This window comes from Amblyomma maculatum, chromosome 6 (assembly GCF_055883805.1).
Source record: "Amblyomma maculatum isolate TAMU_Amacu chromosome 6, ASM5588380v1, whole genome shotgun sequence".
NCBI classification, from domain to species: Eukaryota; Metazoa; Arthropoda; class Arachnida; order Ixodida; family Ixodidae; genus Amblyomma; species Amblyomma maculatum.
In genome coordinates, this window is record NC_139349.1 from 11,533,738 (window position 1) to 11,553,263 (window position 19,526).

General features: G+C 47.4%; 1 protein-coding gene across 2 annotated transcripts in view; it reads right to left on the bottom strand.

Moving 5' to 3' along the window:
- Window positions 1–19,526, bottom strand: part of LOC146185073 (uncharacterized) — a 91,962-nt gene that overhangs the window by 40,257 nt on the left and 32,179 nt on the right. The window contains exon 1 of one of the 2 annotated variants that reach the window (XM_084606056.1): window positions 1,510–1,641. The exons of the other annotated variant lie outside the window; for it this stretch is intronic. Coding sequence (XP_084462182.1) covers window positions 1,510–1,557 — 48 coding nt within the window. The 5' untranslated portion in view covers window positions 1,558–1,641. Of the gene's footprint in view, window positions 1–1,509; window positions 1,642–19,526 lie in introns of those variants that run through there. 2 annotated transcript variants of the gene reach the window in all.

Here is a 19,526-nt window from a genome sequence, read left to right on the forward strand (position 1 = left end):
TTCTAGGAGGGTGAGACCATAGTGACTAGAAACAAGACCACTGGTATGGTCAGGTGTGAAAAGCAAACTATAATGTTTGGGTGTTGGAGTGGAAACCAGCAAACAACAAAGGTGAAAGTGAAGGTGATAAAACAAAGTTTAACATAAAAAGCTAATGATAAAAAAAAGGAGAACTGCACATATGAACGAGTAGAGGGAGGGGTTTTTTAAATCATATCTTTTGCCTTTATTAGGCTAGCTTCTATTTTATCAATATGTTTTCATTCATATTTCTTTACATAACCCTCTGGGTAGTCCAACATCAGTGATGCCTATGGCTTGACCCTGCTCCTAACAAGAATATGTCTCATTGTATATTGTGTCTTATTGAGCATATTGTCAATTTTTTCTGAGATTGCAATGTGCTAGTTGTCTATGTGTGTGTTAGTGGCACAGGTAAAGCTCAGATTTGGAGAATTTTCATTGATCTATATATTGTGTGATTTCACAATTCTCATTATATAAACACTTGGAAGCCTGTACTGGTGCACTATTTCCATCTGTCTTCCTTTTTACTTGCCCTTTGTGCAGTGTTATTTTTATATGTGCATTAATTACTCCATAAGCATGTTTTGTGAGGCTTTCTTCGTGAGTAACTGATTACAAGTTCTCTTTTCTATGCAGGTCAAATACGTGGTACATCCCTGCCCTGACTGTGCGGAGAAGATTATCCAGTCCCTTGCTGCAACTTCGGTGTATAATGAGGTAAAATAAACACCATGGTATGTTATCTTAACCGATTGTTCTGTAAATTCTTTTTGTTCACTCTGCAACATAACTTATGGCTTGAATACAACATGACACAGCCTACCTCACCTGAAACATTGCTCACTGTCACACTCCAGACGACACAAAGATATTGCAATGTTTCAACATAATCTTTCCTTCCAGAAAATCTTGAAATGTATTGGTTAGCTTTATTCCTGCTTCCAGTGACCAAGTTTACGATGCAGATTGGTAATAGTACTCTTGTGTGGATAGCATATATATACCACAAGATGATGCTTAGATACCCTATGTAATATGGCATTACTTTAAACTGCTTGGAGGGCAACGTTATCCTTCTCCTGGTGGTATAAGCTTGCACCATAAAGGTGCAAAACTTTGCGCTCTTTGTCGTAATATAAATTTATACTCTAAAATGGTAACTTTGCACCTGTACATACAGGATAAGCTTACGTTGTCAAGGTGCAAACTTGCACCTTTGATGCAAGGGTATGCTTATGCCATCGACAGACTAAAACATAGGCCTTTATGAAAGGTGCAACGTTATGCCTAGGTAGAATACAGTTACACTGCTTGTGAAGGTGCAAGTTTATGCTACCAGAAGCGTAATGTTACACTACATGCAATGGTATAAATACTTAGTCTTCCAAGACACAGCGTAACCTTACCCCAAAAAGGTGTTAGCTCAGCGACAAGCAGTTTACCCCCCAAAAAGACTAAGATCACACCTTTTTTTTTTAGAGTGCAGGAGTCACTGGAAACGCGCCGACTTGGGAGCTGGTCGTCAAACATGGACTGCTACGGCGAGCGACCTCTGAGCTTGGAAGAGCATGGCGTTGGGAAGACTATACGGTGCAGGCAGCGCGGCCGCAGTTCAACTAATCGACGTCGGAATGGTTACGGCACTCGGCCGCGCTCGCGAACCAGCTGACCCCACGTCATCAAGACGCGGCGCCGGTTAGCACGTGCTCCATCCGCTGGGACAAATGGAGAAGGCAGAAACAGAATAGATACGGTCGAGTGGTGCCACTATGCACAGGAGGACGCAGTAAGAGTGGAATGAGAGTAGAAATAAACAAACCACGATTCCGCAGGAAGAAGATGCGCGCACGCACATACATCAACAGATACGGAGGCGAATGATACATAGGGAAAGGAAGACTCCACGTGATTGTGCCGGATGTTCATGTGCCACGGAATCACGGAACCAAGACAGAATCAAAACTACGCACCGTGGAGGCGATGGCGCGAGAAAAGAGAGTGAGGAAACCGAGTGAGGATCGAGCCTCTTGTAGAAGACGGGTAAGGCTCACGAGGTGGGCACCTAAACAGAGCGAGCGATAATGCATGAAGCGGATGGCCCGGCACACTCTTCCCTCGGCCCAGGTGAAAAAAAAAAAAAAAAAAAAAAAAATACGGCATGAATGAAAGAAATCGGAGGTGACTAGCTCACCGCGTCTCGTGATCTTTTCTCACCTCCTGTACATAAAACATAACAAAAAGTAAGGAGCGCAGTGGCGAGATGTAGTGGCGCTGTTTTTTGCTCATACGCGCGATCGGAAGAGTTGCTTTGCGACGCACTGTTTCTTCTGTGCAGGTGGCGCGATCGGGCCACGGCATGCGCGCTTTCGTAACCCGTTTCATAGGAGTTGTGTTCTTACGTTGGATTGAGTTTGTTTTTAGCGCCATTTCCTCAACAGCGACCTTCCCCCTCTCCCGACGGTAGTGATTCAGACTCAGAGGCATCGTTTCACTGTCCGGAGGCAATGGCATGGCGCGTGGCGGCGAACCGGCGAGAGGTCCCGAGAGGATTGTGGGGGTGTGCTTCTGACGACGCGACCGCTGCTGCTGTCGCCGCCGCCGCCGCCGCCCGGAGCACGCGCCTCTTGCGCGGAAGGCGTCGAGATAACGGATTGCGCCGGGTGAAGTGAAAGCGCCTAAGATGGGTCGTCTCCCGTCTCGATGCAATTCCACTAGAGGTTTCGCTTCACGTTGCGCTTCTTTCTGCATAAAATTCGCCTGTGATGCATAGGTCGCATCTACGCACGAGCGCCCTTACGCGGGCAAAAATAAATGGAACCCAAGAATAAAGTTTCCTCAAAGCAAAAGCACTTCTCTAGACTACCGTTTACTTTTTATTAGCTCCTGCGGTGCAGCTTCGAGACTTAAAAGCGCACATAAAACCAACACGTCATGGACATGTCATTCGCAAGTCGCTCTGGTTAGGACAAGAAGATATGCTAGATGGTTTGAGCGAGCAGAGGTGTTAAACTTTCTCTCGTTTATTTCTTGTTACAAATTTAGGATTCCGGCATAAAATTTAGGTTTCTTACAGAACCTTTAAATCAATGTACTCATGTTTGCGCCAGCTCTTGTTTGCGATAACATTTGACTCTAAAAATAGCTGCTAATCCGCAATGCTGTTGCCCATTACTCACATCCGGGGACAGCGAACTTACATGTGCTTCCGAATGTTATCTCGAAGGCGCCTGCCCGTATTACCATCTCATCCCCCTAAGGCTCCTGCCCGTAGTACCACCTCATCCCCCCCCCCCCCACCTTCTGTTAAAAAAAAATGAAGTGAATATTTTATACCAACCCTTCCTGCACCGCACACAAGGAACGCAACGGTTTTTAGTAGCCTACTGAACCACAACCACGGAGTGATCACAACCAAAGTCAGAGTGCCCCTCGACGACCGCGTCAAAACAATAATGACTCAAGACTGGGATCAGGGAAATCGGCAGATAACAGCGACGTTTGGAGGTACCTTTTATTGCCACTGCGCGTACTGCAACAAGGGACATTTATTTCGCTTAGCAGCAATGAAGCATTCACCAAACACATCCATACGATCTTCACCGGATAAAATCCCGCTGTCATCCGCACATAACCCACGCTAGCTGCTTTCATGCAGCATGGCATACGCCAAGTGACGTCATGCGTTTGGTCAGGGGAAGAATTAAGGCCCGTGTGACAAGCAAGAAAAACTAGAAGCTGGGTGCTGCGCCGTTAAGCGAGATTTTGCGGAATAGTTGGTTTTATTCGAACCTGTATATGCCATGTAATCCGAAACTATAAGATATTGACGCGCCGACAGGGATCCGAGTGTACACGATCTGCTTTCGCAAAATCGCGCTGGTCTCATCGCTGCAATGGCTAAGTGCACACGGTTACGTCGTTCGACTACTGAGTGCGAAGTCACAGGGCCGAATTCAGGCCGAGGGTAGATGTCGTGGCATCTTGACGGAGGCGAAGTGTGAAATGCCCCTAAGTTTTACAATATAAGTACCGTTGCGTAAAGGCTGGCGTCTGTTTTTCGCTCAGCGCGAACCCTTTCGCTACGCTCTCCGTCCCCGATATCTTGAGGCGAAAAACTTCCGCGTTTGACTCGCTCCACACCCTCGCAGCCGCATCCGTTGCGACCGGTCTCGTGACCGGATGATAGCGTGTACTCGCGCGCGGGCCACCTGACTAGCAGCGACGTAAACTCATCATCCCTTCCGCGTTCTTTGCAATCTGCCAGCAAATTGCACCCAAGTTATTTGCAAGCAAAAGTCAGAAAGACCCTTGCAGCCTGACAAGAATGGTTCATCAGAAAAAGGGGAGATATATTAAAATCTGGGCTGTACCACAGGCTCCGACCATGTAAACATAGCTCCCCATAATCTGAAGAATATTGATTAACCGGCGATAGCTGCGTCATGTCGGCTTACGAACCATACGAAACCTTCAGAGCGGAGAAAGCGCTTCATTTTCTTTTCGAAAGAAAGGGCTGGATAGAACTCCGGTGTCTGCGGCAAGCTAACAGCACAAAGGGTCGGGTGAGTTCAGTAGTCCCTCCAGCATGATTGCGACTACACAGTTCTGCACTTTCGGAGCACTCTGAGTAGAGCCCATGAACCGCCATATCGCGAACATGTGACATACGTGTTTAGATACGCTTCCTACGCGAAAGTAAACTATAGCTGCAAATGCCTGGCGCACTTTACATGAAGTATAGAGACGAGTGACGTTCACCTGACCGATCTGCGTGTGCGTCTGTGTCGCTGGCAGCGGAAATGCCGTCTCTACGTTCACTTAGCTGCCATGTCGGCTCAACTGCAGAAATTAAGAAATTAACAAATATGACAGGGCGCTTCTGATCAGGCCATTGCACAATTTTTCACGGCTTCTTTAAAGGGCAGCTGAAGGGGTTTCAGATTTGTACGAGCTTAAAGAGGAAAACGTATGAAACTTGCAGGTAAAGAATGCCGTGTATTTTTGTGATAGCGATTTAATTGCCGGTGTATTCGCTGAATAAAGAGATATATAGGCCTTCAAGCAGTGCACCGCACCGAGCTGCGGCCGCAACGATGACGTCATGCGATACGTTTTAAGCGAAGGAACAGTTGCTTGAAGGGAGAAGACCAACGCCACCGAATGTGTAGCTCAAGAATAGTTTTTTGGCAGCATCGGACGACGCATGGGAAATTGTGGGCGAAGCGAGGGAAAGTATAAATATTCGGCGGTGGTGACGTCATTGCGCGGTTTTTTTTTTTGTTTTTTTTTTGGCACTGCTCCGGCGCATTGAGGAGAAGACTAAACATGTAATCTATGATTACGTAATTATTTTATATGTTTTCGCAAAACCAGTTCACATGCCTTGCCTACACACTTAGTACACATTCGAATCGCTTTATCTCATCGAAATGTCAAAAAACCACTTCAGCTTCTCTCTAAGCATCGCCAGCTTAAAATCTTTGTTGGAGGGAGCGAACTCTTATCCCCATTGGTCCTGAAGTTTGCAATCCAAATGTATATTGGTGCCGAGTATCGTTGCACGGACTATAAATGAACCCCGGATTATTTACAGCTGGCAAATGCTATGCGCAGTGCGGAAGGATGGCGGTAATGAAAAAGAAACAGGCTTAACTAGTTCGTCGCCTTTTTGTGTAACGATCATTTCGCTCTCTGACCAGTAGTTCTCGCAAGACAACTGTTTCCTTTGATTTTTGAGATTTAAGCAGCGTGTCATGAGTCATAAGACCGCAACACCTAACGTTAAGGCAAAAGTAGAAAGTCGTGGCTTTTTGTTAGGGCTATGCGTCAGCTGCTTTGGAAGGAATTATCGAAGAACGGGACAGGAAATTAGGTTAACCTGGAATGTTAGATTAAATAAGGAATGCGGGTGACGAGTAACATTCTTCCAGTGGTGTATCGGGCGATTAAAATTTACGAATCAGACTGAGCAGCATGCACCAGCTTTTCTGGTTGAGTACGGATGTTTCTTATGGAAGAGAAGTCAGTGACACCAGTGCAGTTTCTCTTTGTTGTGAGTACAGTCATGCAGCGTGGATCATTTACGACATAATCGTTGTCGCTCCTCTTTCCGCGATGAAGCGCTGAAGTGGCAAGGATTGGCATCTTAGGAGAACCAAGAAAGTGTCGCGCATTGAAGTCAGCGCTTTTCAGAAAGTGGCGTCGCTGTCTGCAGCTCCACTGCGGCAAAATCAAATTCGAAAACTTGAGCGGCAGCGGGACTGAAGCCGGCGCTTTTAAACGTTGGTTGCGGTCTCCTCCCATGAGACCATCACAAATAGGTTGGAGTATGGAAATATTGTAAATTTCGAATCGTATGCGAACAGATGCTTGCTGTTTGATACGAGTTGTACCGCCGCTTCCATCGGAAGCACCGAACTAATATCCTAAATTCACGAGCGTTCCTATTATCCCCAACACTCGCGGTCAAAAACGGGCGTTTCTAAATAGCGCTCCCTAGCTTGACTTCGTGCACGTTCGGCAGCCAGCACGCGGCAAAGCTCGAGCGCGATACTGGTATAGGGCTCGCATAAAAGAAATTCATTGACGGACACTGCGAAAGTCACTGCGACCCCGACTCAGCATTGCACCCAGCCACGAAGTATGGGACTGTTGGTCGTGAAGGCAGTCAGCGCGCTGAAGAGCAACGTGAGCAGGCGCGTGTTCCCATTATGCACGGCACGCACGGAAACAGCTTGTAGTTGAGCAGACGATCACTCCAGAAGCGTATTGCTAACGGCCGCTTTCATACTACACAATCCAAAATGTTCCTTCGGGCTAGGTCGCATAAGAAAACACCGACGTCTGAAACGCAAACCTCGCGGTGCCAGATCGCGCTGGTGCATCCTTTACCTCTCTGAAAGTATAGTTTCGTTTTCGCGCGTTCAGTTGTGTGCGCTCGTATCCCTGTAGAAATGAGGTTGCATCAGAACCAGAAATAAAATTCTAACCGCGCGTAACACAAGAGCATAATTTGGAAATTTCCTGAAGGTTTCTGAAACAGAATCTGTCCGGCGCTCTTTTGCAAACATGCTGGAAACACCTTTAGATAGGACAGCGTTCCTCTTGGGAACGAATTAAAGAACCGCAAATTTTAATGCGCAGATTTAGCGCACTGGTAGCGGTCAAGGCTTAGATCACTCAAGCGTTACTAGTGAGCTGAGAAAAAAACATTACTGCCAAAGTTACTACGTTGTTTATCACTCAAATATGCGACAAAATTTACGAGTACATAGCAAGGCTGAACTCGGCGGAAGAGATACACGAGTACTAGACACGCTACACCTCACCGGATAAGCAGCATTTTGGCAGCATTCGTCAGCTAGCGCTGCTCTCTAAACGGTGTGAGCGAATCTGCCCGGGATCGCACCTGTGGCAAAGTTGCCACTTCACGTTCGTCTAGCAAGCTATCTCGTCACGTCTCGCCAACTATGTACCACTTCTTACCTCTCCAGGATAATTAAGCACAAGAAATACTACACGATCGAGGGCTTTAGTTTTAAGGATATAATTCTTTAATTTCGTACAGATTTCATTTTTCATACATGTGTTCATTTCTCGCCTTGGAGACTAAAAGTGCGATAATAACAAACCTCGGATGTAATGCCCATGGCTTTATTTATTTATCAAAACCCCAGAGAAAAAAAAAAAACAAAAAACAAATTCTGGCTTTCGATCTCCAGAAGCATAATTTTGGCTACAGTTTGCTCTTAATGTGCTCCAAAGGCGTAATTTTTGTCTGAAATCATTTTTTTTTTCTGCTACAAAAGCTACTACAATGAGTGTCTGGTCAGTTCCCCTACTGCCTTCAGCACAAAGTGCAAGCCTTAATAACACCAAACCAACTGATTACGCAGAATTCTTGCCTCTGGTCTTTGATCACATCCTAATTTTGTTTTGGAATAAGACAGGAACAACCGTTCTCACTTCCTACAGCTACTGCAGGGAGCTCCACAGAAGCCACATTGCGGCTATCTCGAGGAGAAATTAGCCGAGACCAACCAGAGCCCCGATACGTCTTGAATACTGATGTATCTACGGCGACCCGCCTATAATCTAGGCGAATCGATTCCGGCATATCGCAAGTCATACGCATCAGCCGGGCCAGTATGACACTAGATAAATATTGAACTGATGTCAGTATTTCAAAATAGTGTGCTCAGTTTCTTTCGCTTCATCTTTAGCCTCACCGGTTTGTTCTAAACATTCAGAATGGGAGCTCTTCTCGCTGCTCTACGACCACTGCACAAAAACTGCGCAATAAGAGGAAGGACAAAGACGCAAAAGGCACCACAAGAGCTGACCGCGTGGAACAGTGTCATAAAAGCAAATCCTGAACTTCTGTACAAGGAAAAATGAAATAACTAAAGAACTAATCGTTCTTGCCTGACTAATACGTTTTGCTTTGCAGTTACACCCCTCTGTGCTCCTCTCTGTGGTAATGAGCAAAAGTCCTGTGTTTTTTTGTTTTTGTTTTGTTTTGTTTTTAGAACATCAGTTGCACTTCAGAGTCGTCGTCTGTGTGCGCTGTTTTTACTCGGAAGTCTGCAAGCATGTCCGCCCGACACGGTGCCAACCGCCCCTTCCTTTTCCAATTGGGTCGACGCCGAAGAGGGGCGTCGTTTAACCGCCACTATCTGGTGATTCAGGCGGCACGCAACGTAATGTCGCGCGGCCGCGGGTCTCTCACGGTCTCCCGTCACCGGAGAACTGCACCGGTGGATTTTCGCCAAGCCATCGTTGTCGCGCTTTGAGCGTTGTCTGAGTGAGTCAGACGACTCCGCGTGATGCCAGGCCAGGTGGTCAGGTGGCTGCACAGGCAGGGGGGTGAAGGCGGACTGTGCTACCCTCCTGCAGCCGGCGCTTTGTTTTCCCCACATGCTGAGCTTCAAATGCACTCGGTTGGGGCAAGTGCGGCTGTTTCTTATCATGGCTGTTTCGTTTAGATTACACGGTAGCAGTTGCCACACTAATGAGCTAGGGGAAAACGAGGCTCTGGAAAAAGAAAAGAATACCTCTCTCACGCTATAAATATCACTTAAGTAAGGTTGGACGCGACCTCGTAAATAAAGTTACTCTCTCTCTCATCATTACGGTATAGTCAGTTTGAGGTTTTTCACGTCCTGTCCTGGTGATAAATGTAACGAACTTCAGAATCACAATCTCGCTACACATGGGAAGCTTAGTCGATTTCTATCATCATACCAATACTTACAATATTCCGCACTTGAACTATAATTACTTTATGAATGCAGCCTATTCGTTTTCTATGGCAGTTTCAACTACTCGCTGCGAAAGCGGGGGAGGGGGGGGGGGGGATTTTTAAAGCGAATTTTCGGTACGGGTTGTAACCTTTGGCCGTTCCCACCTACATGTGGTAATGGTCAGCAGCGTCCTACAATATTTCACTTGTTCCTCACAGCTAAAAGTTTCCCAGACAGCTGTACTTGTTGCCACAAGGCATGTATGTGATGTTCACATGAAGAATGCGACATCGAAACTAGGAGTATTTTTGCTTCGGCCATGATGTCATGGCGTCAAATCGGCGATGAGAAAGTACTCTGGTCTCGCGGTAATGGCGGAAGAATCTAGCAGGAATACAAGCTTGCTCTTAAATCCTTCGCTCTTTTTTTCGTGCGAGCCCCACAGTGTACAGAAGCATTCTGTCCTATCGTTTTCGCCATCTACCGCCTCTGTGTCTTCTTGATCTTCCCCTTGTTGTAAGCCCTCTTGAATGAACTGCATAGCCTATTCTGTTATATCTACGCGGACATGCATGCAGGGTATACTGTTGTAAAGATGTGGTTGCTCTTTATTTCCCCTGGCAACCTAGAAGATGTCCACTGTGGTGGCCGCGTTCACACAGACAAGCGGACGGACACGAAATGCACAGACATAAGATGGGGAAAATCATGAAAGCGAAAATGTACACGTACAATGGCACCTTGCTCCAAGGCGAACGAATACGCACGAAAGAATAACAATCGCTGGCAACCATACTTTATGAGCGTACGCTGACACTGCTGCCCCTCCGAAAGCCGCTCAGTACAGACGTGACTGTAAAAGAAATACCACTCAGCAAACGACCCTTTTTCGGTAGGAGAAACAGACTGCGTAAACGTAAGCAACCAGCAAAATGACGCTCTCTCTCTCTCAATAGGCCCGTAAATATCCAATCAATGACTTTGCACACAGCACGAAACCGAAGAACAGAATTGTTCTCGGAATGCCCATCGGGAAGAAGCGTCGATTTCCTTTGGAAAATAGCAAGAAGGTGACTACCCTGCGGGTAGTGCGCCCAGTTGTGAGCGCGGAGACTTTAAAAGTGTTGCGCGCAATACCGGCAACGTGGCGCGCGCGGTCCTTCTCTGTCAAAGGGGCGACGGGGGCCCCACACCACACTCGCCCCCCGGGGCGCCTCGTAATTAAGAGGCACGCTCCTTTTCGGCCAAATGACTTTTCTTTCGCACTGTCCGTTAGCGAAAACAACATGCTTTGACGCGGCCCGCTGACTTCTATTCTGATTGTGGTTTACTTTTTAAACAAGGAGCGTTTCATGCGCCCGTTTTTCTTTCACAGCCAAGCGGAGCCAGCTCTGGGGGAGACCGAGGCACCTTCTCTTTTCTTTTTTTTTTCCCCCCGCAGTTTTTCTATACGGACCTGCATGGGCACGCCACCTGTCTTCGCTCACTCTAGAAAAGACGAGAGAAATTATTAAAACTATGGCTAGGCAGCATAGAAGAAGCTGAGGACGGTGTAGGCACGCGGCGCGAAAGTTTTGCCCTGCAGCTGTCGCACGTATGTCAGCCGTGAAAGGATTCGAGACTGTCGGGAATCACACGGTGTAGGACGTAGGATTCTAATGCGCCGAGGAACATGTTTTGCTGTACACACTTAGACGGCTACGTACTATTATGGCACATTACTGATCTTGTGTTCTTTTTATTACTACGAGAATCGTCATAGTCATAATCGCCGTCGTTAGCCCAACAGCAAGCGAACGCTCTCAAGGATAGGTTAAGTAATATAAATCAATCAGAAAGTAGGAGATTAAACAGCAGGCGCCTTATGTATAGTTCACTCAGTAGAACGTCGGAAGCGAAATTCGGAGTTCGTGAGTTCCGGCCCTACCGACGGCACGTGGTTGTGTTTTCTTTTTTTCTACTTTTGAATCAATGATCCTCACGACTACGTCACTGTTTCCAAAAATCCACTATATTTTCCTTGGTATCCGTGGCTGTTGGTGCCCTTTGTATGTAATTTCATACCACAGCCATTAGGAAGTTTCATCAAAGGCGGACACAGCATATTTAAGTAATTTGGGCTCGCGCAAGTCGCATCTGAAATGAAAACGCATCTCTGAAAATGACTTCTCTTATTTATTTATTTGATTTGTGCTTTTCCGTCTTCATTTGTTCATTCAGACCGCTTTTTAAGGCGAAGGAAGAGAAGAATGTGGGATGGTCAGCTTGCTAAAGGACAGTATTGAACGAAGAAGAATGATATAGGGCAGTCTTTATGCTTTTTGACTTCTCCAGAGAGCAGTCAAACGAAAAGCAAAGAAATGGACCTATATCATCATGTGTGCAACGGGCAGAGTGTGTAGCCTCCGCCTCAGGCCATTGAAGTAGCCCTGAAATAGAGACACATTCATTCCAACACCGTAGCTCCGACAAGAGCGGTCATTCGCCATAAATGAGACCTCATAGCGAAGCATTGCTGGAATTCTAATACACTATAGAACGAGTGATGGTTTTCTGGGTCATCAACTCTGCTATTGTAGGTACACACAGTGAGGGGTAGAGACTTCACGCTTATTATGCCATTTCCGAGTGTCTCAAGCATTCCTCCTCACTGGCAAAAGTTCAATTTTTTCTTGAAACAGAGTTCTGTGGAGCGCGCAATCCAGGTTCTATTAAAAGGGTCATTCGACCCTTTCGAAATTCTACCAGTTCATTAGTGGTACGTGGTGATCACCGTTCGAACCCACTACTTTTCACATTTAGAAATGTTTTATCAGCCGTATGTATAGTATTGAATGGAACGACTGCAATAAGATTTGATAGCGCTGTTTAAAAGGGAAAGGCGGGGGTGGGGGGCGACGACGACGACGCGCTGTTGTCGGACATGCAGCATAGACAAGGCCTTGTATATCCGCGGCTTCCAAGAAATACGAACAAAACTTAAACAAAAAAGTTAGAGTGAACTGATGCGCTGCTCCAGAACATCAGTGACGTACACCAGCCAGTGCAGCTGAAACCGCTACTAAGCAGCGCAAAATATTTCAAGTAATAATATTTCCAACCAACCACTTCAAAACATTAAGAAATTAGGTTTAAATGAAGTGGCTTCTTTCTTTCTTTCTTTCTTTCTTTCTTTTTCTTTTCAAAGAACGAGTTATGTTAGGGTTGGTCAATAGCATCGTTCGGGGCTGTGGCCGACAGCGTAAGCCTGAAGGGAGATGTGTGAACCGGCCAGTCGCCATTCCTTTCTGGCGACTGAGGAGACAGGGAGCCGGCCAACAACCCTGTCTCCCGCGCTCCTTGTCACAGGGCATCGCACTCGTTCCCGAAGCACGCACTCTCTGGTCAGGGCACAGTAGCTGTTGTGCACTCCTTGTGTGCCCTCGTTACGGCGGAGAGTACCAAAGGAGGTGGGAAGGTTGTGGCGCGTGACCCGAGCGGGCGAGGAGGAACGCGCTGCGAACCGAGTCACCAGGGCGCACACTTTCCCTGTAAAGGGCCCCGCAGGTGAACCACCGCCGCCGTGCGAAGATGGGCAGCGGATCGTGCCGGGAGGCGGGGGAGGAAGGCATCTGGGCCGCTTTCGCTCGACTGCGGCCAGTTCCAACAAAGGGCGCGCCAGCACACTGACCCCGCGGCGGCGGGGAATCCGGGCAACGTGTGGCTCCGGCCGTCCATTCACGGCGGCCATTGTGAGGCCTGTTGTCCCCGGCGGGGGACAAAGGCGCTGCCTGCCCCGCGGGACGCCATCCCGCCGCTCTCGAGGGGACGCGAGCCGGGAAGACGGGGCAGAGAGGAGGGATGGAAGTTTATTTTGCTTTCCGAGAAACCCCCAAGAAATTCCAGAGCAGATTCGCGGGTCAAGGACCCCAGAAAGCGAGAAGCCGGTCCATGCGGCCGCCTTTGTCGGCGATGAGAAACTGATGCAGATACCAGTAGCTGCGACCTCTGAGTAAGATGTCCAATTCTATATTAATCATACTTAGAAAAACGGTTTACTGCACATCGCAGGACACTGCGCAATAATTTACGCTTACCTAAAGACACAACCTTGCGCCTTGAACATGTCCTGGGTCCTTGGTGCGACGGATCGTCTGCTGCGCAAGCTACCAAGGCATTACTAACTTTTCTGAAGGACACAGGGTTGATTAATACCCTTTAAAACTCATCTGTGTGAGATTATGTGCGTGTGAAAGTTAACTTTTCTTAAGGACACAGGGTTGATCAATACCCTTTAAAACTCATCTGTGTGTGATTATGTGCGTGTGAAAGTGTGCGACACCGATTCTCTTTTTTTCTCATTTATTTCCCCTTCTCCTCCCACACTCTGTCACCCTCATCCCTCAACCCTCATCAGGAGTAGCATGCTAGGCTTACCACCAGGCAGACATCTCATGTTGCCATTAAAGTATCTCTCTCTCTCTCTCTCTCTCTCTTAGAAAGAACGTCTGAGGGGTAAGCTGTGCCGTAGTTTCGAAAACTTCGCCGTTTGCGTCAATTGCCTGTCTTTTTAGACTTCTTTCCAAAAAAATGTAAATAAATTGGTCTGGTCGTGCCACACACTCATACACTTATCCTCCGTGCGAGCAAGCGAGCACGCACATAACTCAGCGTCAACACCCGTCATCGAGTACACGATTTGACAAAAGTTTGGAACCCAGGAGGTCATTAAATAATGTTTCTTCTTTGGCCTCCTCCTGTTTCAAATTCCTGAATGCCCTGCTCCCTACAATGGGTACGACTTCCCAGAATGCTAAAGAAACCCAGCTACACAGCTATTAAGCAAACCATTGCGCTTTAAATTTTGACAGAGCCTGTGCACCTACGTGCTCGGTGTCTGAACACAGGCGCGAACGAAACCTTTCAGCAGTCGCAAATGTGATATTATCTATGCTTTAATAAAGCGTCTATTCGTTTCACATTCGTCGCGAATAAAAAAAAAAACTGCAATTTCACAAAATCCCGCGGAGGAGATTGTTTCATGGTGCTGTGGATGCCCCCAACTATGGCGGCGAGGTTGAACTCACATGCGTCTCCATGCTCCTGGGCCGCTATTGCTACCGTAGCATTGCTTTAAGTAACGGTACTGGTGGCGAGATAGACGCTGCTACGGACAAGCAGCTGCCCTTCCCCAACCGGCACCTTTATGCTCGACACCCTCAGCGGCTACGCTCGTCCATCACGCAGCCAGCAAGTCAAGTGAATAGATTTCTGAAAAGAAGCAACGACATCGTTGGGTTTAGGCAGCGAGGAAGATTATTTGTGCACCTCCAGCACAAGATCACTGCAGGGAAAATAACCACTCGGTGTGTCGCAGGGTGAAGCTCCGCGATTTTCTGGTTGCATATGGGCACAGACATAGACGGCGACACCATCATAAGGGAGCTTTATTCGCTCCGAATTCCCATCCCCGAATGCGTCAAGGCGCGAACAAAACCACGCTCCGTATTAGCACAGGTGTTGTGGTCTTCTACCTTCTCTGTATATTGATTCATCATAATGTTAAATTATTTAATAATTACGTGTTATTATTTGGAAATTGTGCTTAATGAAAAGCCGCTATTGTTTCATTTCAGCAACGGTTCGGTAAGCACGGATGAAAACAAAATAAGGCATCATTGTAGCGACATAACTGAAACGTATACTTTCATGACGAGGAGCAAACATCGGCTGTCGCTGAAATATGAACAAGACGCGGCGCAAGCACTTTGCAGTTACTTTAAAGAATACTTAGTTATAACAACGACGCCAGTCAGCTCGCGCATGGAAATAAGCAGAATTAAATATGCTATTGGGTGCTCTCCGTTGCACAACTGCACGTAACCACAGCTGCCGTGAACGTCTGGGCGAGCTACCATGAACACTTTCGTGTCCTCTGCGCAGTTGGCCCTACTTAGCTTCACCTCTAAATGTGAAGAGAAGAAATGAGTTTCGAGAAATGAGAGCTTCTACCCGACACGCAATTGCTTTGAAATACTCTATCGAAGTTATATGCATTAGGAGTTCTAGCTGAAAAAATTTCTTAGAATACTAGACCTTGTAAGCTGAAGAAGTGGGTGGATCTTCCATTGCATAGAGTCTCATAAGTGTTCTTGGAACGAGCTTTTCCCGAACTATAGCGATGAGAAAGCATGCAAGAAATTCGACCGCGTCCCGCGACGTCACCATGCACGTCGCGATTGCACAGTTAGTTGTCGGAGCGTGATCGATGGCAGTGGCATCCTGGACTCGTGGAGGTGCTTCGTACACGCCATCGAGGTAGTTGAAAAGGTTACGCGGGCGGCCTGCCAGCGAACGGCAATAAGTTATTTTCCCCTAGGAGACCTTGAAAAGCCATGCATGCGTTGCAAGTTTCTATACATTTAAATCGAATCAGCTCTGTGGCTTGTGACACCGGTGAGTGCATTGTGTACAGATTAATGAAATTTAAATTTTGATGCCAAAGCTGTAGCTAGAAAAAAGAAAACGAGTACAACGCAAAGAGCCCATCGATCTCTTCACATGTTGACGCATACAGGAGGAGTGAAAACGGTTTCCTTTTGATTTAAATATTTCTACATTTGGTCAATGACCACTGCTTATATAAAGGAAATATAAATAGTTCGCAGCAGCATGCACAGTGCTTTTCAAAATGAAGTGCATGGCACTGTTAAAAAAAAAAAAAAATTGGGAACATTTAAGTTCCCCATTTTAAAAGTATGACGAGACGGCATCAATGGCTTAAATTTGCGCCTCTCTAGCGAATTATCGTTCGCGCACATGCACTTTGCTATTTCCTGCTTCTGTTATCTCACGCAACTAATTGGCATATAACTGTAAGCTACTATATTACGTGAAATACCCCCTGTAATAGATATAAAGCCTGACCTAACCAAACCGCACGAACGTGCCTGCGTGGCCTATGATCGTCAGGTTTGACTCGGAATGCAACGGTCCTGGAAGCTTAGATTGCGCCACCCTCCCACTTGAATCGAGCTGTCCGATTTGGCAGCCTGCCAAAATCGTTCATGTCACGTGGTCGCGTGACGTCGCGCAACCATTAGGTCAATAAGTGCCCATCCATATCACCTGCCAGCTGCCACTTTCCCGCGATTTCTCGCTATCAACAGCGACACCTGATTTCTGGAAAACTGAGCCTTTAACGCTCTCGATGTTGAAACACCATATATATAGTTTGGTTTGCTCCTCCCCTGGTGGTTCTCACCAGGCATACATGAGTCGCATGACGGATTGGACCTCTCTATCTGGAGGGAGCCTTGACAGCTGCATATATTTCTCTACTCTACCGGAGCCCTATATCATCTGAAGGAGAATGAAGGCGCAATGCTAAAATTTGATGCCAGTGAGGGCATCTCACCGCTGGCGTAGTGACTTAATGACCGACGCGTACACGCCTTGTACACAAACGTGTCTTTGTGGTCGAAGAGTCTCGGAGTGGTAGGCTGTATGGGACCTCTTGAGCCAAAGTGCATAAGTGAACATTAGTTTTGAAATAAATAAACATCAAATGCAGCGAAAGAATCGATAATGAGAAATGATATAAATATAAATACAACAGAGAAGAGGATATAAAAACTGCAATATTAAGCCAGGAAAAAAAAAAAAGAAAAAGACGCGTGCTCTAAGGCCTAGCTAGGAAGCTGCTCCCCTGCTACAATCAACCTGAGCCCCACGACGGCCTCACGCCTCGTACTCAGAGACATTCCCTGTCGCACACGTAAGCGGCCAAATATTTTTGAACGGCTGCAAATCACTCGTCGGTGGGCGCAGGGAGCAGCGAGAGCAACGCCAAGCCGCAGAGGGCGCGTGGTGACCAGTCTTCCGCGACGCTGAAGAAAACCGATCGCTGCGGAAACGTCAGGCACGCGGAGGAAGCGAACTCTCCCAGTAAGGCAGAAACCACCGTATTGCGCCGCCTCTATTCTTAGCGCGCGAACATCTCGCCTCGTGTTTCCAAAGAGCGTCAAATAAAGACCGAAAATGGCAGCAAGCGAAACTCTGCGTTTCCGCGCCCTGCTATAACGCTGCACATCCTCCACTTCGCTCTATTTTCGCGCGTTCGGCGACTTTATTTTCTTTTCCGCGGCGTTGCTTGCTCTTCTCGCATCTTCGCGCTCTTCAGCTCCCGCTGCTACTCGAAAAGGGAAGGGGGGGGGGGGGGGGGGGGGGTGCTGGCCTCGCATGTATAGGTTCGGTGATGCACGAAACATGAACGCGTACGTGTTTCCATTCCGTCACGGTTCTGGGATGATATGCATGCGCCTGTTTCACAAGTTGTTGGTTGGTGGTTAGGCTGTAACTGGCCAAAATAGCGGCTCTTTCTAAACCAGGCACTCCGCCCCTAGAGCACAACCAGCAGCGCTAGCGCACCACGAACTTAGAGGTCAGGCGCGTGCATTCTTCATTGTGGCTGCGGCAGTTGATCTTCGCTGTGACCCTGGGCACAGAGTTGCTCTGAGATCGTGACTGCCTGCCGCCGCTGATTAAACGATGGACGTCATGTGTAGTCAGACGTGCATAAGTTCATAACACAAAATAAAAATAAAGGAGGTCGAAATGGTGCGGGGGGTAGGGGTTATAGGGAGGACTGTGTAGTCTGTATAAGTTCATAATTAACAACCGAAAATAAAATAAAAATAAAGTGTGTGTGTGTGTGTGTGTGTGTGTGTGTGTGTGTGTGTGTGTGTGTGTGTGTGTGTGTGTGTGTGTGTGTGTGTGTGTGTGTGTGTGTGTGTGTGTGTGTGTGTGTGTGTGTGTGTGTGTGTGTGTGTGTGTGTGTGTGTGTGTGTGTGTGTGTGTGTGTGTGTGTGTGTGTGTGTGTGTGTGTGTGTGTGTGTGTGTGTGTGTGTTAGGGGAGAGAGGGGGAGGCTTTCCCGCTTTTTTATTCGTCCGCATATCTAGCCAGACTAACGGTCTTTTTTGAACAAATTAAACCCTTCAGAGAACAGCAGTGTGTCGAATACCGACTTTGCCCTCAAAGAGAAATATTTTGCGGAAAATGGCCCGTGGCATCGTCGTGGCGCTTGTTTGCGCCGAGCTCCGCAGTCGCCCTTATCTGGACTCCCTCTGCGTCCCAGATCAGCCCGTGGCGCTGGGAAAGGGCCGCCGCATGCCTTGCCCCTTCATATAAACACGCGCGCGCACCGAGGACTTCGCCGTAAGGGTATTAATAGAGCGCTATTGCGAAATCGGCTGTGGTTGGAGGGGGTACGAGTTAGGCAAGCGCCCCGACCTGGTGGCGCCCAGGTGGTTTCTTTGTGGCCTCCTCGCCAAAGATCGAACCAGTGGCACCATCTGGCGGCAAAGGTGCAAATGCTCGGAACCTCCACTAGCCGAATTCGGAGACCCTTCAATGTTGTGAGAGACAAATGCGATGCACTCATGAATCCTAAGTTCGTGTCCCTCTTGTGCAATATGGGGTAGCCGTCCACGGTGAGCTTTGAATAAAGGGCGACTTCCAACGTTTTGTTTCGTGGGGCAAACGAGCCTACGAATTAAAAGACAGAGGTTGCGCAGACTGATTATCTCGATACACGAGCCTCTCATCGGTTCCGTCGCGTCTGGAGATTATTGCGACACGAAATATTCCCGTTAGGTTGTTCCCTTGGCTTATCTCTCTGAATCAGCGGAAAGCTCAGCTTTTGCGCGCTCACCCTATGTACTCCGCCTCCGTCTGGAGCCCCCAGAAACAACGAGAACAAGCTAGACAACAGAAACGACATGGCGAGTTTACTAAAAGGAGACTTAAATGGTTGCTCATGTAGGATGTAGACGCAGCATTTACGCCTGTTCCTGTGACGGTGGGGTAAATCAATATAACGAACATTCTTTTATTTTTACCCCTCCTTAAGTTTCATTAGATACATGTTGGAAGTATAATGGGGTAAAAATTCACGTTAAGTAGCTTCACAAAGACGAGCAGTAAATGTTGCTGTGAGAAACCTTTTTCTCTACCTCGCTGTTATGGTCCGGTACACACCATTAGAACTGCCCTCTGATAGAGCAGACAGGTTTGCATATTGCTCTCTTTGAAAATTATACTTGTTGAAGGCGGCGTGGAGTTCTGTACTGCCCATTGCCGGTGTACAGCCATTGTCACTAGTTTGTTTTATGGAAATTCGATATATTAGCGCGGCAGCTAGTATGAACTTATTTTGTTATTTGTTTAGTGAGGTTACTTACTGTCTCATAGCAATTACCGCCTTGTAACTTGTACAT